Here is a 22,437-nt window from a genome sequence, read left to right on the forward strand (position 1 = left end):
CATAGGGTTTGGTACTTTCAGGAAAGCTCATGCATAATTAATACTTTTTGGCCATGGAAAACATTCCGTGTCTGACTCTTCATGTAAGATTCATACTGGTGACATGTATGTTGTTTTTTGAGTCATTCTTGACTGATCTCGGTGTAGATTACTGGAGAATAAGATCCTTTACAACTCACCATAGTCAAAAGACCAGACTCCTGACTTCTGCAAGGCTGAGCCAGTTTGAGCAGAAATAAAGAATAAATTTTTGTTAGTTGAAAGCTGAGTTACAGGTCTGACTTGAATGCAAAAGATAAAAAAATGAGGATGTTTTCAGATAGGTATCAGCAAGTCTTTCCATTAAAAAAAAAAAAACAACCAAAAAGAGAGGACTGAGTATGAACTGCATAATAAACACCACTCAATTTTAATATAAAATATTACATCTTTGATTTCTTCTTCCAGTTAGATAATGTGTATTTTACTTATGGTACCATGGAAGTTGTTATACTGATGTGTTATGTATTTCTTTGATTAGCAGTGTAGTGAGCTGTTGAGGTGCTCTGTGACAGTTAAACCATGTTGAATTACCCAGAAGTAAATGTGTCTTTTCTACATTTCAGCTTCTCCAGTTGGTAACGGATATATCAAGCCACCTGTCCCTCCTGTTTCTGGTACACAGAGAGAAAGAGGACCCCCAGCCATGCTGCCCATCAGCATTGACCCAGACAGCAAACCTGGGGAATATGTCCTGAAGAGCTTGTTTGTTAACTTCACTACCCTGGCCGAACGCAAGATTCGCATCATCATGGCAGAACCTCTTGTGAGTAAAAGGAAACTCCATGTGGATTTATAAATATATATAGATTCTGTGCTTTGGATTTGTTTTGAAAGCAGGCTTGCTTGCTGTGCAGTGAAGAATATTTTGCTTGCAATCTGCGTTGGAGTTTGATAGTGTTTCCCAAACTGTAAGATCTGCTGCTATGGCAATTAGAATGTTGTGGGAGAGGGCAGAGGTATGCAAGATATGCCATAGGGGTGACATGAAAAGGAATTAATATTTAATTTCTGTTTGCAATGTGGGCATACACTAATGGGATTGAGAGGCAGAAGGGGTGTCAGCCAGCATAGATTTCACAGCTGGGAGAGCAGTCACTTGAATCAAAATAGATTAGAAAATGCTGAAATATGATAAAAGCAGTACTTTTGAACATTACAGGTTTTCAGCTAGAACATGAAAACGGCTACCACTTTTAGTTCTGACAGTAGTAGATTTCATAATCTAACAGAGGACTATAGCACCTATTTTCCAAGATATGAAAAAGCGTGCAGCACTTGAGAAAGGGGTTACATTAGAGGGTCTTGCACAGTGAGAGAGCCATTGTTATTTGTATTTTTAGGCAAATTTAACAAGCAAGTATGTCTGTTACAATTTTCTTATGTAACTGAACTAACAGGACTCTGCTCATTTAACTTGAGATTACATTTTATATACATTCTTGCTGTTTTGATTAAGGAAGAATATTTCTGTAACTTATTTTATTTTAGTTCTGATGAGGTAAAAAAACTCCAAGACCTAAAAATAACCAGAAATCTCTACTTCTGTACTAAAAGGGAATCTTAATAAAATCTTAGAATGTTTTTGTTATAAGGTCCAATGTAGAATACTTAGTTCAGCTCCCCATTTGCAGGATATTTGGAAGGGCAGAATTAAATTTTTCTTTATTCCGATGGCATCTGTGTAGCTTTGATTTAAATTCAGATGCATTTGATGCTTGGAAAGTTTTACCAGGCTTTCTTCTGAAACATTAGCTAGATGCAAGATGACAGAGCTATCTTATGTAATTTGGAAATAACACCAAAAAAAGCTTACAGTAAAGAATATTAAGGCAAAAATCCATTTTTTTTCTTCTTTGATGTGTTCCCTCCAAATCACGAGAAGTAGAATAAACTGACAGTCGTAATAGCTGCTGGTATTTTATTTTTAAAAAATAAAATACCAGCAGCTATTTATTACCATCCAGTCTTCATGTAATGCCCAGAGAACATTTTTAAAATTTTAAAACAAAATATGTATAAAATTCCTTGACAAGATCAGGAAAACAGCAACAAGACCAGTACTGAGGACATCATTTCCTTGCAGCACCTTTGTTACTCTTAAACATGAACCTCTGCATTTTCATGTAAGATTTCTGGCATGGATTTATTCCCATTTTGCCTTGTGTTAAGATGATTTTGAGTTGCTGTGTGGTAATATGGTTTTTTTTTTCACTTGGAGAAACTATTATTATCTGAATGTTGATCTTATTCTAGAGGTTATTCAAAGGAATTTTATTTGGTAAATTCAATGTAGAATGTAGAAATATTAAAAGAGACTGGAATGTCACCTTCCTGTCATGATTTTCAGAATGTATTTTTTACAGGGGTCTGACCATGAGACACTAACAATAATTCAATTACATACTCACATCTCATTAGTACTAATAAAACTTACAAACCATGGCATGCTGCTGTTTGAGGTTGGCTGTGACCAATGAGTAAGCAGGATTCTGCAGACATTCAGTCAAAATGATCTTGAAATAATTAGGTTGTAATGAAAGAAGTGACAAGGGAAAATGTCAAAAATTATTCTTGAATAACAACTAAGAATATAAGTCTACCCTTTGGTGAGGTAGCTGCTGGATGTTTAGCAGCTTTGTTCTCCCATTTTAATCTACTGATTAGAATTGTGACCAGGAGGTCCCAGGGGTTTGGGAGACGAAGTTTATAAGTTGATGGTGAAAAGCTACCTTTTGGCCTTTTTTCACAATAGGAAGTCAGATGGTGAACTCTTTGAAGTTTATGTTCTAATTAAACTCAAGTGTACTTCAAAGGAAGTCAAACATGCACTGTGCTCAACACTGAGCTATTTCTAGTTTGATTTCTCCAAGTCATTACAAGATATGACAGTTTAATTTTTATAATGAGTGATGAATACTTAGGATATCTTCTAGAGAAGATAAAATGATCTGTTTATAATATTGTTGCCTTTGCATATCTTTTATCACCAAGTCTAGCTCACATTGAAGCTCTGAAGTTACTATGGTTAAATTAAATATTTTCTGATACCTTTTTTACCTGGATCATTCTTTTGATACACATATTCTGCCTGTTTATACTTTCTGATTATCATTACTGTTGTTTTTTATGAATTTTTCTCTCAGTTTCTTTGGGTTCCATATGCCTATGTGATGTATCAATCTCTTTCTTTTGTTGTGCACACAGAGCTGAAGTGTAAATTGCAGTGCTCTGACAACTATGTTGGAAAACCATGTTTGTGTCACACCATGAGTTGCAGGTGCTAGAAAGGCACTAGAAAACTTTGCTATTCTCTAGGGTGTCAGTGAAGGGCACAGCAAATCCCACCCCTTCCTGCAGCCCCGTGAGGTCTCATCTGGGATAGCAATATTCCAGTGGGAGAGAAAGCAAAGGGCAATGTCACCCACTCATCCTGCTGCCCTTGCTGGCCCCCTAGTATCATTTGACATTTTGGTTACTGGATCTGGCAGTGATCATTTTAAAAAACACACTCCCCTGTTAATCTGTTTTCTAGACATGAATATAATGTCAGCTATCCACTGCTAAGTCTTTAATGAGTTAAAATGGAAAATTTTTGTTTCCAGATTTGACATTTTTTAACTTTGTCTGCAGAATATTTTATTTAGAATTTCAGGTCAATTTTTCCCCTTTTTGGGATCTTTAATATATAAAAAAACAATTCAGTAATTAAAAGTTCGTAATCATGTGGCTAATTTTTAATGATTAATTGCTCTACCCACATTGTCAAGTTATATTATTTCAAATTAAAAGTATTTGACATCAGACTTGATTAAAATGGTATGTCCAGTTTAAAAAAGAAAATTCCCATAAATGAAATGTAAATAATATTTTCCTGATAATCTTTAATAATTTCCTAGTTCTTTTCTGTAGGTAATTGTTCTTTTTTTTAACAAATAGTAAGATTTTATTCCGCAGACCTTTTTCACAGCTGATTTAATTAATATTGAATTTTTATCAATTTTTATTTTAAGTCTTCTCTACATTGCTTCACTTATAAACACAATCTGATATTATAACTGCTGATTTTTTTTCAAGCAGTGGTGTCCTTGAAATGAAGCTAGAAAGAGGAAGCCAGGGAAATATTCTTGCCAGTTCAAATGAAAGAATACGTATCATAGCTCTGTAAGGAGAAAACCCCAAAAAGTTTCCTTTTTTAGGACTGTTGATTATCACTTTGGGTAATAATTCATCCTGTGCATACAGAGCAGGCTAGTCTTTGAGTACGGCTTTCAGCAGTACTTACACACAGCTGCAGACATTGATAAAACATAGGGAGCTACAGGCATTGACAGTTGTTAATGGTTAATTTAGCTGTTGGTAAACTTTCATTATGCTTTTCTCCTGCAAGCATCTTCTTTTACTGAGCTTGTCTAAATTCAGGATCTCTCTGAATACGGAACTCAAGAACAGAATTTACTCATTATAGGATGGGGACTATAAGCATATTCATGTATTCTGCATGTAACTTAGGTAGGCTTCATCTCACCATTAGGAAAAAACCCTGAAAGGAGTGATGTGGTTGATACTAGTGTCTTTATTGCTTCCATTTCCTTAGAAGCTTGAAGACATTCAAATAGAGATCTATTTCAAGACAGGGCTGGTGATAATAACCTAGAAGATGGTTCAGAAGACTTTGAAAAAAGTGAAAGAATAATGCAAATTGCAGAGACTGACCAACCAATATGTATAATGGGATTTGTTTCTGATTAGCTTCAGTCTAGGCTTCACTTTCTCTAGGCAGGAGAAGAATATGCTAAGAAGAGACTTGGGAGAAAGGAAGTAGGGTTTTTTTGTTTTCTGAGTACTGGGCTGTGATAACTAGGAAGATTTATATAGGCTATGATAATACCAAGCAGTTTTATCCCACAGCTGTAATTCAGAATTTTCTGGCTTGCATGGACTAAAGCTCCATGCATCACACCATGTGACAACTCCTTGGTTGTCACCTGTAATGAGACATATTACTGCTACACATATTTTACATTTGAAGTCCTCATTATTGGTTTGGCATGTACAAGGACTTTGGCCCCCTGTTTGTTGACAGGGAATAGATAGTAGTTACTGTAAGGAACAAGTAATTTCCTGGAAAAGAGGAAAGGCAAGCTGCCTTGCTCTGTTCTAGCTATTCACTCAGGATATGTATGCCCAGACAAATTGACAATTGCACAATTTTATTTGAATACCTTTATGCAGATATATATTGAAAATTTTGTTATCTTTTCTCATACAAAACCTATCTAGGGTCTTTCCTCTATAAATGCTACAAGCATGATGCCTTCCCATTTTCATCTGTCCCTATCCACCTCTGTGTCACTGAGGGATTATGCCACTGATCATTAATCTAATTCTTTTATTCCACAAGTGTTTGTGCTAGTCAAAACATTGTAAAGCATGTGGCAGTCAATCCCAGCTCTAAGAACCTCATAATTTATAATACCATACCTCAGTATCTAATGTCTCACAATTCTTTATTTCTACTGTATTATTTATTTAGCATTTAAATTATAGAAATAAATATTATTATAGTACCTTCTTTAGACCTAGTTGCAACAAAAAATGTGTAGGTCATTAAGGATAATTATTCTTAATTATTCTTTCAAGAATTGTCTCTGAAGTACTTAAGATGCTTCCTTATGAAATTCTGCCTCACTTTATTATACTGTGCTGAGGACTGTTCTCTCACCTCCTCATAGGAAAGTGAAAGCATCTGCACAGCATATTACTTTAGGTACTCAATATGTAACCTGAACATGTATGATCTTTTCATTGCACGGAGCCCCACGGATCTGTTACAGTGGATGTGTTATCTGACTGTGCAAATCTCTGTCAGTCAGTCATAGGACAGTCTGGAGGACCGAGAACAGTCATTCCCCTCAGGAGAGGGTCTGTCTCCTAGTCCTCCCAGAAGGTGTCAGCTCAGCAGAGTTTCTTTCCTGCTAGTCATTGACTGGATCCTGGGTCAACTCTTTAGACTTGTAGTTGGTCTCAGGATTTTATTCAACTTCTAGCCATACCTAAGGACTTCTCATTGCCCAGAGAAGCTTTACGTGCCCAATTCCTGGATCAGAATAGAGCAATCTGATCTAGACCAGAATAGAGCAATCTGACCTAGTATCCCTGCCCATGCCAGGAGGGTTGGAGTTTGATGATCTTTAAGGTCCTTCCAACCCAAACCACTCCATGATTCTATGAATCTGAGTTTAATTTCTGTGTGGACTGTCTCTTCAGTTCTGTTTCCTTTTACTCAGACTTTCCAGCAGCTAACTGCTCAGTTTCAAGAAATCAATTAAGCCGAACAATGGTTCAGTCATCACTCTTCCCTCCTTCACTAATCAGTTTTCCTTGGGAGTTCACTGGCTTTCCAAATATAGTCCAGTCCACTGGTGATAAAAGAAGCCCAAGCTGGGCCAGATCAGCGTGCTCTTTTCTCTAGCGGAAGGAAAGGCAGCTAAGCCTGGGAAATCTCTTCATGAAATAAGCAGGCTCTACTCAGGAACTCAAAGGATGTGAAAGCAGAAAATCATGGGAAAGATTGGCCTTTTGTACGAAAGATGGAGAGCAATTAAATACAACAAAGACAAGTCCAATGGCATAAAGGTCCTTCACTTCCCTTTCCTCTTACCACCTCAGATACAATATCTCCCTCCAGTTATCTCAGTCTGTATCTCAGGCTGAGACCTGTAGCAGAGCTAGGGTGAGTAATCTTGAACCTCAGCACAATTATCTTCCAGAAAGACCTGGGAAGGTTTGCATTATTGAAGCAGTGATCATAGATCAGCTATCTTCTGTGTAGTTCAGGGAGATATACTGCAGTATTGAAACACAGAAGTTGAGGGAAAAGAGTATGAAGGATGCAGCTGGGGAAAAAAGAGCTAGAGGAAGAGACAAATGTAGGATTTCAGAAATAATCGTGGGGAGTGCAGGAGAACAGAGAGAGCATCCAGTATGGTCTGATTCCAACATGCACACGAGACTGAGGGGCAAACTTTATGCCATTTAGCAAGTCAAGAAGGAAACAGACATGTTTTTGCATAGACATTGGCATTGTCATTTGCACTTGGATACAGGTCCATAGAACACTCACGTTTCAGAGTCAGATGGTGTCAATGGGCACTTTCTCAGTGCTCTCAGGGTTTCCATGGCTGGATGTGTGTGCAGAATGCTGCTTGGGACATGAGCAGAGCTCATTCCAGTGGCAGGACTCTGCAGGATGCTCGCTGTCCCTCGGCCTCATTACTGCATGGATACAGTGTTGGAGGATGCATTACTGCATTGGAGGATAGGCAGTGGCGCATACGATGGTTCAAATCACTACAAGAATTTAACATTACAAGACAGACTCAATCCAAGGTCACTGAGGCTGTCACACTGCATCACTTGTTGGCCAATGCTTGCAAATACAGCAGAGAACCTACCACATGCCCTTAATCACATTTTTGTGTCATTTAAGGATATTGGCTATTACCACTCTCAGAAAATGGAAGTCCTACTGCAGTCATTTCAGGCCAATCTTATCACTGAAGTCTGCCATCATGAAGGATGGAAGGCAATCAAATGTACACTTCGGTGGCATTGTTGGCGGTTCAGTAAAGGGCTGTCTTCCCATAGCTCCACAACAGCTTCATCCTTTGCATGCTTTCAGAGTCACATTTGAAGTCAATGAGGTATTGCTTAATATATGTGCTCTTTTCTGGGCCTGAATCTGGCATGGCACAGTTTACACATCAGACAGCTTGAATTATGCCATATTTGACCCTGCATATCTGGTGACATGACAAATATGAGAAAACTTTGAATACTTCACGTAACTACCTCCCCAAATTGGAGATTCACCCAATAAGGTCTTGTTTCACTAGCTGAGCATGCAGCACGTGTGGAATCTACAGCTTTTAGGGCCAACATGCTTGTAGCAAAAGAACAGTGAAGGCTTACATTAGCCCTGCAAGGGCATCTGGCATCCTCCTTGGCATCCTCCTCTGTCAAATCCATACCAGTAACCAGTAGGGAAAGGCTTCAGATCAAATCATCTTGGGACACCTCTCATATGGTACAGTTACAGCCTTTGAAATAAACACATAGCCAAGAAAGGTTCAAGTAACAGAATTTCAGAGAAAACTACTGGCAGTAGTTCTCGAGTTCACTTTAGAAATACACTTTCCTCATGTCTCTTTCTGTTCTGTGAAAACAGGTGCACAGTTGGTGACAATAAGTATCTACCTGATGTTAAAGCAGGAGTGGAAATCAGACAGCAGACCATGGCCAGGGTCATTTGCTGCCCTTTATTACCCCTGCCTGTCTGGGTCTTGAGAGAATGTGGTTCCTGTTTGCAGAGATCCCTGCTGTGCTTGGAGCAGCCCTGCAATTACAAACCTAAATTTATTCAAATCAACTGATAAGGGCTTCCTATAGGCTTTATTAAATTAGGTCACATTATTCTGAGTGGGTGACCAGTGGTCAGGGCCCTAAGGGCACTGATAAGCTTTAATGGCCTCCTCTGAGTCTCTCCCACACCTGCCCACAGGCCAGGACCCATTCCCAGGTTTTGGAGCCATTAGTCCCTGTCACAACAGCCACAACAGTCTCCTGCTCCCACAGCCCTGCCCCCTCCCTCTCAGGGGCCAGGTCACATAGCTGAAAACTCTTAATAAACCTTATACAGCTGAAACAATATCTTGAGTAGCAGTTTCATGGAAAGGTCTTAACATAGACTTGGAAATTTCGATCTCCATCATCATTATAGTTCTTATTGTTACTTGGAAATCACTTATCAAACATTTTCTTAGAGCATCATGCTTATTCCAGTCCAACAGGCTCATAAAGATCTTGGACTCTCATACTGCATCCTATGACACCACTCTTGACTGAGGCCTTATGCATTCCCTACCCTAGTAAATTAGGCTCCAATCAACAAAATTTTATCTTCCTATATTGGAATTTTTTAGGTTAGAATCACACAAGGCTGTGATGGAATTATGGTGTCAACATGAAGTGCCCACACTTTGTCTCCAGATGGTCTTTTTAAGTTTATCATACTTACACATCGTAAAATCTTCCTCTTTCTGTACGCTGTAGTATTGCAATAACTAAAATCAGAGAAAACCAAGGGACAGTGTTATAATGCTAACCAGTAGGATCCTGATACGCAGAGGATTCTGATGTGTTCATTAAGTTACAATTTTGAAAAAGCTTTCCTATTAAAACAAGCTCTGCAAACAAAGCCACGAAAATTTCCTTTCTCACTTGTGCTAGAGTGTACCTCAAATCTCAGTAAAGTTATCATTAGTATAGGTTTCACAAAAGTATGTATTTGAAATATTTAAGGTTTCACAAAAGCATGTCTTTAAAATATTTCTTTCAGAGCTGGTCCACTAGTAGTTATCAGGTTTTTTGCGGCTTAAAATATTGTAGTAAAAGAAATGTTTCACTTCCTGCGTACGATAAAGCATCTTACTTTGCAATGAAAAATAGAAATGCTGGGAGTAGTGGGTTTGTTGTTTGGATTTGTTGGGGTTTTTTTTTTTTTTGTTTGGGTTGCTCTTTTTTAGGGCTGTTTTATTTTGTTTTGTTTGTTTGCGGTTCTTTTGGCTTGGTTTGGTTTGGTTTCAGTTCATTTTCCAGGGGGGTTTTTTGCTGTTACCTGTATATTTGTAACAGCATTTCACTTGTGTTTAAAGTTTGCAACTGTTTATTGTCCACACTGAGTTCAGGGAATATCTGGGAATTTTTGTACTGTTCAGAGTTCTTGAGTTGCTTGCTAAAGACTAGTGAAAGAAAATCAGTTTTGTTTGGTGGGAGTTGGTTTTTATTTTTTTTACGTTCTGTGTTATCTTGGGAAAGTAGCCGTGCTAATTTTCATACTTTGCATCAAATAGCAATCTCTAGTTCAGTGGGTTTGCTTCTTTCTTCAGGATGCTTGAAATTTACTTCTGTAGAGTACCACTTCAGAAAATCAATATGGTTTTTTTTGGCCTGTATGGCCATTTTTTTCTGACCTATCAGTTACTTCAGACTAAACATTCACATGACCAAAATTTATGTGTCCACGTTTTAGTTTTCTTGGTAGACACTCTAGGTAAAAGATGCCTTTTGCAGAGAATGTGGTAATCAGACAAAAATTAGCCTTCAATACCTGATGTGCTGACATAGTCTGTCATTGAATCAGAACAGTGCATGACCATGCCAAAGAGTCAAAGCCAGGGAGTGAGAACCTGTATTTGAAGCTGAACTGATGTTTTCCTGAATTTTTATATTCAGCAGTACAGGCACATCCTTTTCCTCGTGAACAAAACAGAAGAGCTGTTACAAAGCAATTACATGAATAAAGAATAGACTCAGTAATACTGAGCTTGTCTTTTAAAGATGCACCTTTCATTATTTTAATGCATTAACTGTAATGACAAATAGGTTTTTGACTTGAGCTTGTTAAATAATGGTGTGTTTTTGAGATGTAGCATATTTTTACATATATTTCATGGCCACTTAAAATATGCTTATTTCCACTTCCATATGAAGTATCATGCACAATTAGTATTGCTTTTTTACTCAATTTTCAACAGTTAAATGAAGTCCATCACAGTTTTTTGTTAACATTTTGTGTATCTGTAATTTTGTCTTATGCTGTTGTGATGTTTCCTTGAAGCTGTACTATTGTATCTTCTTTATTATGTTTGCCTTTAGAATTTCCAGTTGCTGTATGCTTAGAATTTCAAAGGTTAATGAGGGAAATCTCCTTTATTTTACTCTCTCTGTACCGTGGTCTCTGACTAAGTTTCTTAAAAGTGTCTAGCAGCTAATTGATGCTAAGAGAAGTCAAAGATTCTGTTGTCATCCACTGAACAGGCAGTTTATATGTTTATGCATGAGGACCTGCTGACTTGCAAAGAATGGTTAATGAAAACAGGACACTAATTTGCCTGTTTCATTGAACTTGCAGGTGGGAGACAGTTGGGAGGCTATCAGAGTAAACAGATTATCCTTTTCAGTCGAAAAGCTTGGCTCTCTTAATTGCTTAGGTATAAATTAACTAAACTCTTTGAGGTGGTGGTGGGAATTTAAAAAGGTATATAAGTGAAAAAAACACTTCCTGAGAAGTTCAGAACTATTTTGTGTCCAAGGGCTTTCTGTGTGTGACCACAGACTGTTCCATATCCAATTTTGAAAGGGCCAAGCAGAAGTAAATACTCCCAAGTTCAGCTTCATGGAGCTGCTCAGTGCAGGATCAGCACAGATCCATTCTGGGAAGGAGAAGGCCGGAGCACGCAACTTTTTCCTGTATTTACGAAATAATCAAGGCAAAAAAAAAAAATTGGCATGTTTGAGAGCAGACCTTTTCCTACAAACACCAATTCTCTTTCCTGCTGGAAGGTGTATAAGACAGAGATGTTCATCTGAGGGAGAGGGGGCCGATGGGGTGATTCATCATAAGAAGACAGAATCACTTTTGGGGATTTTTGGGCTCTTAAGATTGTGCTGACATGTATCTTACATATATTGTAGCTGTAGTAGTTGAATGTGTTCTATGTCTACTCCATTTTATGTGAAAAGGTCTGTTCTTCTTTCTGTTTGGTGTGTCTTCCACCCCAGCAGAGCTCTCAGTAGAGTATGTCTGGCTGCTTTTTAGTGTGCAATGCAAAAATTAAAATTTGTGTAAAAATATCCTTTCACCATGCTATTAGGAGGGAAAAAAGAGGGGTTTTATCTCAATCAGTAACACAGTAGCCTGTCACAGTTCAGTAGGAAAAACAGGCCTAATGGTTGCTGAGATTAGAAATAGCTTTAAGGGGCATTATATGTCATTATAACATGGTGACATAGTGAAGCTTAATAGGCACTACAACATCCTTTTGTTTTTATGTTTCCCTGAACACTCAGTTCTGTGACAGGTGGCTATTCCTGTGTAAATTTACCCAATTATATTTGTGTAGCAGCCCTAAAAAAGCCTTAATGTATTAACCATTAAAGTCACTGACAGTCTTTGGAGAAATGTTTTTGTGTGCCTGTGTGAACATAAGGTTTGAATGATATGTTGTTTTTTAGGCAATTTATAAATATTATATTTAGTTGATGCATGCAAATATGATAAAATATACATTTTCCATTGCATAGTTAAGATATTCTGTTTTATTATATTCTATTTATGTTTTCCCAAAAGCAATGAGAGAGAGGAAGGAAGTTAAGTTTTAGTTGAGCATTTTGTTTTGTAGGCACTGGTGACACAAAACATTTAGATGTTTTTATTAAGAAACAATGGTTTCAAATATTAAATTCCTTTATGATTTAGCTCTAGCATATTTATATCATGGGAGTTATCAGCATGAACAAATACAGAGTACAGAATTGAAGGCAGCACTTCAAACAAGAAATAAGGATGTTTAGTTTAGTGATTAAAAGTTGAAATGTTACTATTGAGAATCTATTCTTCTAAAATTTTCTAATGTTTTTTGACAGTTCAATAAGCTATGGGCCCTTTGATATTAATCAAAACTAATTTCTTTCTTTATTCATATATTCATATATTGTTGTTGTAGGCTTTGGCTCCAAATTCAGCCAAACTGTTCATCTAAGATTTGGAAGACATTTTTGTAGAATGTAGTACATCGACAGAGACTCAAATAAGTGAACTTATATTTTAAAAAGGCCTCTTTGCCATTCCTGAGTTGGGTGAGCAAGAAAATAAATTGAAGTAAAATTGTACCATGAGGCTAGAAAACAGTTTTAGGATTTTTTGAAAACTAATTAAGTGTATCTCCAGGTTAAATAGACTACTATGGAATCTATTGCCTAGAGACAGTTTCACATTATTACTCATTTTAACCTTTCTTTGCAAGTCCTGAATCTGTGGTTTGCAGTCAAGACACCTACCAAGAGTATAAATGTATTTTATGTAGTATCTGCCATGGCAACACTGCTGAAAATACTGCATGAAATGAAATTGTGAGATTTGTAAGGATATTGGAACTAAGCAAATAGAATAGGCAAGTTGTTTACAGTAGATGAAAATAAATTATCTATTGCATAAAGAAAAATTGCTGTTTTCAAAGGGCGCTTGAGGTACCTGCATATAAGTGATTGGCCTTTGAATTTACTCAGTAATGTCCCCCTGACACGGTCAGTTGTTACTCTTATCATGAATGTATTCATGCTTTTATATTTTAGGAGGGCTTAAACAACAAAACCCCAAGCACATTTCTCTCTGGCCCTTCATCTTTATTCAGTTCTTTATCGATTCAGCACTCAGCATTAGTAATAAGTAGTAATAACTTCTGTGCTGAATTGTCTCAAACCTCCAAACCCCTCATACAATTTTATATGGCTGTTGCCAGTCACTACAGGGATACAATGAGTGGCTCTGGTGTGGGCACCCCGCTCCCAGGAGTGGGAGGATATGTGCAAAGACTTTTGTCTCCATGGGGTCAGGTTGGGTCCTGCAGTGGCTGCAGGCAGCACCAGTGGCAGAACTGTCCTAGGAAGGAGTCAAGGGAGAAGCAGCAGCAGCAGCAGCAGCCCCAACGGGGGCGTGATGAAGAGGCAGAGACGGCTGCAGCAGCAGCTGCTGCCTGGCAAGAGTGTGAGCAGCAGGAGCAGCAGTAGGTGCAGGATGGGATGAAGGGAGGGAAAAGGCCTCAACAGAAGCCCTAAACCAGAGATACTGAGAAGTTATGGCAGCAGAAGCCTTCCTGGATTTTGGCAGTTCTCCATCCCAGCTGCCTTCTGCTGGGACCAAGGCTGCTGCATGGCCTGTGACTGGTTCCTTTAGGTCAGTGCACTGTGGCTGGGGAAGCCCTGGTGTAGCACCTGTAGGAGGGCACACGATGGCTTGTGTTGCTTTGTCAAATGGAGGCGTCTTCTTTAACTCAGGGCTGCATCCCCTGGGAATGTCATCATCAGAAGCTGAAGTATCTGGGAGGTGTATGTGCTTCCCCAGATAGGTTACAGGTGATGAGGACATTTTCAGGATTGCAATTCCTGTCTCAGGTTCCCGGAGCATGGTTTGTCTTGTTTAATTGTGCCTCCCTTAGAGACAGCACGTTATGAGGAATCCCACACCTCATTTCTGCCTGAAACTACTCTCTGAAAGCCAAGTACTGTAGTGTTGGTCATGGAAACACAAAGCTTCTGAATGCTGAAGCCCTTTTTGTTGAAACAGATGTTTATCTATGGTAACACAAGTCTTCTGAACAGGATCAGAAATGTCTTGATTAAAAAGACAAAAAAAGGGGGTATTGATTTTTTTTTCCTAAACAGCAGTAAATTCTTAGTATGTTGATTTGTCCATCACCCATGAAAACAAGAATCCATTTCCTTTCAAATAAGTTGAACACTACTTTTGAAAGTTAATCTGCTGTCCTTTTCAGTGAAAAGCAATAGACAAAAGAAGCATTGTCCTCCTGTGAGACAAAACTAGGCAGGGTAGAACCGACTTACTGATTGAGGAGGAGGAGGACTGTGGGTGGGGTGATTTTTCTCAGGGTAACAAAGTTTTTTTATGCAGATGTTCATCACTAATAATCTGTCATAAAGTTGTAATTAGTATCTGTTGTGCCTGTAATGTAACCTGGAGGATTTGCTTTAGATATTGGAGAAAACAATGAAAAATACTGATGGCTGTTCTGGGTAAATCAGTGACTCAGTAGAAAACATTTTGTTGATTTTTGTATTTGCTAGGTAGTCAGGGGATACTGCAGTCACCCCACAGTTGGCCTCCTTGCCAGCTGGCATTACAAGTGGATCAGCATAATTAATTTCAAAACCAGTCAGCAGATTATACCAGGCAACATTTGCTTCTGAAAGAAACATGAAATAATAGAAATCTTTGGTCCAGCTCAAGTCTCTCCATTTCCTTATCTCATCAGCTTTACAGATTTCTTTATTTTATATCTGTTATCCCCTGGCAGGGATGGTATTTTGCCTGCTACATTAACAGATGCTGATGAGTGTAATAGTTTGTTGAAAGCTGAACACAAAATCTCATTCTGAGCTGGTGGGAGAGTCCCAGTCTTGCAGCTGTAGAAGAAAGAGTCATGATTTATAGAAGAATAAGGCACTGGCACATTGCAGACACCAGAAACAGTAGTGTAATTCACAGCAGAATTGTGATGGTGACAAGTGATGTGTTTTTCAGAATGTCATCTGCTCTCATGTGTTGTTTATTTTCATTGTGGTGTAGGAGATTCATGCTTTGTGTGATGTTGCATGCATCTAGAATATTGGCCTGTGCACTTCTCCATGTCTCAGTAGTTCAGCCTGCTTGACAAAGAAGCCATGCAGGTGAATGTGTGTTCACGCATGGTTTCTCTGAGTTGGACAGTTCTCCTTGGCTTTCCCACTTACTCTGAGAATATGACCTGAAAATTTGCTTCATTCTGAAAATACCTTTTTAAATTCTTTTTGTGATAATTTTCCCCACAATTGTCTTCCTTAAAAACAAACTCTATGGTCTTTGATTCTTCTAAGACCACCTTTCTTTCAGTATGCCCTGCGTGATGCTTTATATCTATGGTCATGTTTGTATTGCCTGGTAGTTTTATAACGAGAAGGGACATCATGTAACAGAATCACAAGGTTGGAAGAGATCTTCAAGATCATCAAGTCCAACCCATGCCCTAACACCTCAACTGAGCCATGGCACCAAGTGCCACATCCAGTCTTTTTTTAAACGCATCCAGGGATGGTGACTCCACCACCTCCCCAGGCAGACCATTCCAGTACTTTATCATCTTTCCATAAAAAACTTTTTCCTAATACACAACCTATATTTCCCTTGGCACAGCTTGTGACTCTGTCCTCTGCTTCTGTTGCTGCCTGCTGAAAGAGACCAACCCCCACCTGACTACAACCACTTTTCAGGAAGTTGTGAAGAGGGATAAGGTCACCTCTGAGTCTCCTTTTCTCCTAAATAGAGCCCCTTGGTTATGTATTTGAGGAAACACTAGGTGCTTTTTAGGATGTTGTAAGAATTTATCGTTGGTGTGAGCACAAACTCAGATGTAATGAATAGCCAACCCTTCTCTTTCATGAAAAGACACTCAAATCACTCAAGACAGTCTGTCAGTATTGGCTGAGGCATGTGCAGAAGCCTCCTTTGCATAAGCAGTAATTGTCCTGGTATCTCCAGGATCAGATCGGGAGGCACATAATGTGAGTAAAAGATCTAACAGAAAAAATAATAGTAGAATATGATAGTATTGAGCTTAAGTAATGCATATTTAATATATTTTCTTTCAGGAGAAGCCGCTGACCAAATCTCTGCAACGAGGAGAAGACCCCCAGTTTGATCAAGTAAGACACTTGAAATTACATTATTTCCATTCCTCAGGCTAAAAGAAGAGTGCATTGGAAGGCATTCTAGAGTCCTTTTACTGTTGTTTCATACTGCAAAAGTAAAATTTCTTGATGTTCTTTGGGTAGATAAATGATAAACGCTTGCCTAACCATTCTTGGATATAAATTGGAAGAATTTTTCCTCTGTTTCCAAGCTCAATATTTTTCTGCCATAGAACTTGTTCCTTTTATAGTGTATTAGGCACATGCATTGTTTCTGGTCTGTTTCCCCTGGTGGGGATCTTGAAGCAGAATTTGTATCTTTTCAAATCATGTGGTTTTTGAAACAGGTGTGTGACTCCCAATCTCTCTTTTATAAGGTTCCTTTTATAGTTAATATGAGGGCTTATAGAATGATGGTTGTTGCCATCAGTCTCATCAGTCTAGTTTGCCTCTGTAGCTGTGACTCAGCATGACTTACGTATGTGTTGCCCTTCAAATAGGCTGAGCCAACTTGCTGTGTTGAAAATTAAGTATAAGTTCAATTGTCAGGATTAATTTTATATACATATAATTTTCCTTCCTGTGGGAAGAATGTTACACTCAAATGGGAAAGTAAAACAAATTAAGCCATCCAGATGCAAACCTTGTGATACTGTTCCTGCAGTGCATTAAACAAACTCATAATGGGTGGCCATGATTTGATTAAATATTTATGGTTTAGGAAATTTTGGCCCTTTAAAAGAAAGAATTGGAAGACTGATACTTCTTCTAGTAATTGGTAAATAGACAGAAAATTGAGTAATTAAGTCAAGATCATTTAATGAGAACAGCAAAAGCTTCCCAGAGTGAAACAACTGTGCATTTTCTGCTGTAGCAATTTACTCTGAATGCAGGGAGGAAAAAAAAAAAAAACAGATGCAGATCAAACAACAAGGTGAATTTTATTATATATGACATTTATATATCTTTCTATCCACATATCTGAAGTCCTATGTGCAGAGTTGGTAGAAAAGTACAGTGGTGAGATTGACTTAGATGTCTTGTCAGAAAACCTGCTTTCAGGTGCTTGAAATTTTTAAAACAAACTATTTAAGCTGAAATTTTCAGAATTTGTCAGACTCAGGCCAGGTTGCTGGCAATGTTTCCCTTTTCAGCTTTCGCATTGTTTTCTACTTAAATAGCATTTTCATTTTGAGATGTTCTGGTGCTCATGTGATTGATGCAGGCCTGTGACCAGCAGATGGGACCTGAACCTGGCTTGCAAGCCCATTTTCAAGAACATGCTTCATACTTACTAAAATGATTTTAGTTCAGCTAAATGCATACGATCACAGAATGGTTTTAATTGTATTCAGGGAGTTTGCATTCAAAATCTTGTAATGCACAGTACAAATTTGGTAGAACTGAGCTAGAGTAGAGACAGGAGGACAGAGCAAAAAGTCTTTTTTCACCTGGTATGTTTCACTCACTAGATTATGTGAGTACATTGCATTATAAGGTGGTTTTCAAATGATAATGTGTCAGTATTGTAAAGTTGTCATGAAAGTATGGATAATAAAATGAAGGTGTGGTCTGCCTGGGAAGCTCTGAAGATCTTGGTATGATGTGGTACCACAATCCAAGTAAGAAGGCATGTGCTTTTTAGTGAAACCACTCAAGTTTTATTTTTGAAGTTAACTCAAGTATTTAAAGCATTTATGGGATGAGGGAAGACCAGGTTGGTAATCCCTTTCTTCCCTTTTCCAGTTGGGGTGCAGAAAGCCTTGGTGTTTATTTCTGAAACCCAGTCATCTAGCAAAAACAAAAAATGCCAGCCATGACATTCCTGATATTTTTACTACAAAATGAAGAGGGAAAAGAGGGACAATCCCTATGAACAAACTTCTTCAAGGAGTGTCCAATAGTTTTTACTTTCATTTGTGGGGCATTTAAGTGACAGACAATCAAATCTAATTTTATTTCTTTTGACATGATCAAAATTATCTCTATTCAATTTAAGTGAAATTGATAAGTAGTGCTGAAGTGAGTGGGTCACTAGTTACTTTAAAATGTCTGAGCTCAGTCTTCTAAGGGTAAATTAAAAAAACAACAAAAATAAGGCATGTCTTGATTTAAAACTTGCTTTTTTGCAAGCCGGATTCAGAGGTGGGAAAAAAAAGCCCAAAAAGTAACTTAACAATGAGCAGAATGGCACTTTGGCTATCCAAAGTAAGCAGCATCAAGTTTAACACCGAAGCCCCCAAACCATTTGAGATGGCTATGAAAGCACTGCTTTCTACCCCTGAATAGTTCTGTCTCTGTCTCCCTGAGAACCAGCATTTTTTTCCTGCCCATTCTTAGACCCCATTTTAGGAACACTGGTTGTGATGGATCCAATGTCTGGAAACCTGTCTGGGCCAGGGCTGTGTCTCTCCACATAGGTGTAGTCAGTGTCTCCTGTCTGGCTGCCAATTGCACCACCCTCCTCAAAAAAATAATAGGATCTTGAGCAATGTATGAAGTGATGATACTTATCCCAACTTGCCGAGTGCCTCGCCATTGGCCAACAAACTGCATTCCTTATGCTGACTGTGTTTTCCTTTCTAGGTGTGCATGTGTATAAAGAAAATATATACAGATTTTGTAGGGCTTTTTTCATATGGTTTTAAATATTTTCATGGTATATTTAAAATCATGCTTTGAAAGTCCTTGATCAGACAGCTCTAGCTGCCTATTGGCAAAGAGCATTTACAGCTCCAGCATTAGCATGCTCTGTGCCCCAGTTACAGAGATGTTATTAAACATTGTACTAGTGAACTATGACTTAAACTTCCTATTACAGGAAACCATAAAGTTGCAGTACATGAAAAGATCAAAAGCTAGCAAAAACCCATAATTCTCTAAGAGGGTGATCCTCACCTAAGGAAACATTTTTATTACTCTTTTCTCAGCCTCTACTAATGTATCGTTTGTTCTTACTACGGTGTATAAATGTTCCATGAACTGACAACACTGGAGGCAGAAGAAGGGCACTGTGTAATCTTGGACTGAGCTACAGACTGCTTCCCATATAAAAACACATAATGAATGTCATGTTTTGGCCATGAAAGTGAAAATTTAACAGGAAGGCTTAGTTTTCATATGAAGCTATCTGTCAGAGGAGCCTGTTGAAGAAGTTTCAGGATAAAACTGCACAAAAGCTTATTCTTGTTACGGTTTTACTGCTCTCTTCTTTGAAGTGCACTACGTTGGAGACTACAGATTGGAAAGCAAACACATATAATCTTTGATATACTTTTAGGAGAGGAAACCAAAAAAAAAAAAAGTCAGCCATGGTAAAGAAAGGAAACTAAAATAAGTAATAACAATAATAAAAAAGTGGAAAATACAATAAATAAATAAGGCACTAAGCAGCATACTGTGATAAAGTGTCCTTTTTCATAACAGCCTAAACATGCTTAATGATGTGCTGATAATGATTCTAAACCAATATTATTTTTAGATGTAGTTAGTGAATACTGATATTGTTATTGCAGCAGCACTGCAGTTGGCCGCTTTTGTGTTTTCCCTTTCCCTGAGTTTTACACATTGTCCTTCATCACCAGAAAAAAGCACAGGGTAGAGAAAGTATAAGAAATGGTAGTCATGGGATCATAAAATAACCTTTGGCTCCTGGTCAGAGATTTGGGTTCAAGCAGTGTGCAGAGAAGTACATCTGAAGGCAAAATTGAAGGTAACACCTTCAGAACTGAACTTGCTGTCCACTAAAAGTAAATGGGTTTTCAAGTAAACTATTATGCTGGCAATAAAATAGCTGTAAACTTTGGTAGTGTATAAGCATGCTAGCTGAAATCACCCATCCATAAAATTATGATACTAAAAAGTCCTTCTTTCTTTTTTTTGCCTCACAATGCCAAGGCCATTAATGAAAATGTGTGAGTTCAGCTTGAATAGTTTTCAGTTTTTAACCATTTCAAGGTTAAAACTTCATAGTGTGGTTCAAAAAAAAAGCTGAGAACAAAGATATGAATGAAGGAAGATCTCCACAATCACAAATGCACTCAGCAGCATTGATAGAAAGTGTAAAACCTTACTTATGCTTGTCCATTATTTAGAATCTGCACAACAATTTGAAGATAAAATATGCAGACACTCTGCAAAAAATAGTCACAAGAAATAAACTGAGACTATGCAAAAATGAAGTACTGCAATTCTACTTTATTAATATGGCAATAAAATGCCCATTCAACATATATATTGATATATGTGGTATAGAAAAAGAATGTCAAAAAATTAATGATACTGTTGGAAATTGGGAGCAGTTTTGAATATATTTGGTGTTAAAGCACATATAAATTCATTAGTGAAATAAAAAAAGTAATCATATCAATTTGCTGTTAGTGGAAACCTTTCGTGTATTTGAATTTTGCTAATATATCAAGACTTTTATGAAAGTATATAAATCATAGTGAGCTGTCTGAGAAGAATTTCATTAAATTTACTCTTGCATTTTAATCCAAAATAAATATGAATCATTTACATAAAGTATATTTAATACTCTGTGAACACAGGTTTCAAACAGCTCCCTACTTGTGCAGCTTTCTTATCCTTAAGCTATACAGTAGGTAGTTCATTTATGATGGAAGAATATGATCATTTGTCCAACAAGGACATATTTGTACATCTGTGCACTCCCTTTCAGGAGCAGCACAGAGCTAGAATTCATCTCACTCCTGGATTTACTTCCAGTAAATGAAAGGGTTGAGCAACCGGCATGCTGGCTAGACTTCCCTCCCTTCCTGTTCCCTGAGAGCCAGGTCTTTTCCCAGTCCACCCTTCCTTCCTGTCTTAAAAGTGCAATGACAGAAAGATTAAAAAAAAAAAAAAAAAAAAAAAGAGAAGATAAAAACAAAAAGCTATATTGACCTTTTATCCCAAATGAAGACAGACACTGTAAATTCAGCAGAGAAAGTATGGCATGAGAAGATTTAACAGGAATCACTTTGACTTTTTCTGGTGAAATTGTTTAGGTGGCATTTGGAGATCAGCTGTGATAAGTATGTCAGCGAACATGCAGGAAGGTCTGATTGAAACAACTTTTCATTTATCGTTAGCTACTGCGATTTCTGAAAAGATATTTAGGCCTATTTGGGGACAGACTTTTTAGTAGGGCCGTGGACATAGGACAAAGGCTAAGGGTTTTAAGCTAAAAGAGGGTAATTTTTTACTAACTAGAAGGAGGATATTTTTTATTGTGAGGCTGGAGCAGGTTGTCCAGAGAAGCTGTAGATGCCCCATGCCTGGAAGTGTTCAAAGCCAGGCTGGTTAAGGCTTTGATCAGCCTGGTCTAGTGGAAGGTGTCCCAGCCAATGTTAGGGAGGTTGGAACTAGATGACCTTTGAGGTCCCTTCCAACCCAAACCATTCTGTGATTCTATGATTTTATGGTTCTTTTCTAGTCTTCCCCAGGAAACTAATTTTCATTGTATTTCATCATTAACAAACAGTGTTGTGCTAACTTCATAAAAAGTTTTGTAAGAACAGTAGAGAAGTGATTCAGTAGTGTGTAGTTTGTCCCAACACGAGGTGACTGATTTTTTCTGAGTATTTATTTGAAGGCTTAACACTAGAAGGCTTTGGTATAATTGAGCTAGAAGTCCTATAGTAATTCTTTATGAAGGGCCTCCTGTCACTGCTGCAAGCAGCTGGTTCGTAATGTCTTCCACAGCAACTTGTTTCATATTTCGGGTAATAAAATCTATTGCAGACTAGATTGAAAGTTTTCCAAAAATATTACTTTCATGGAAACTTTTAATTTAGCAGGGGCAGTTTTTATATCTTTCTAATGCAGCATGTTTAATTTTAGGCCATAATACCTGAATAATAATAATAATACTTAATCCTCAAAGTGTCTCACTGACTTTAATCCACAAAGTCACTGTGAATTAGTTAAATCCTGAGGCTGAAAAACTACAAAAGAGATTCAGAGTTACTCGTCTAGACTAAGTGTCATCCACAAAAGTTCTCAATTAAGGCTATAGTAATGTTTGGGAATGCTTGCTCTGCCAGTTTTGCTCTGGTCTCAGTCAGAGCAAAGTTTGGTGTTACATGAGGT

The 22,437-nt window shown here is 37.8% G+C and overlaps 1 protein-coding gene across 7 annotated transcripts in view; it reads left to right on the forward strand.

Annotated features, from left to right (window-relative positions):
- Positions 1–22,437, forward strand: part of FRY (FRY microtubule binding protein) — a 223,289-nt gene that overhangs the window by 93,850 nt on the left and 107,002 nt on the right. For all 7 annotated transcript variants that reach the window (XM_059838832.1, XM_059838834.1, XM_059838831.1 and 4 more), the window contains 2 exons: positions 606–805; positions 16,306–16,359. In XM_059838832.1, coding sequence (XP_059694815.1) covers positions 686–805; positions 16,306–16,359 — 174 coding nt within the window. In that variant the 5' untranslated portion in view covers positions 606–685. The remainder of the gene's footprint in view (positions 1–605; positions 806–16,305; positions 16,360–22,437) is intronic.

Source organism: Haemorhous mexicanus, chromosome 2 (genome assembly GCF_027477595.1).
Source record: "Haemorhous mexicanus isolate bHaeMex1 chromosome 2, bHaeMex1.pri, whole genome shotgun sequence".
NCBI classification, from domain to species: domain Eukaryota; kingdom Metazoa; phylum Chordata; class Aves; order Passeriformes; family Fringillidae; genus Haemorhous; species Haemorhous mexicanus.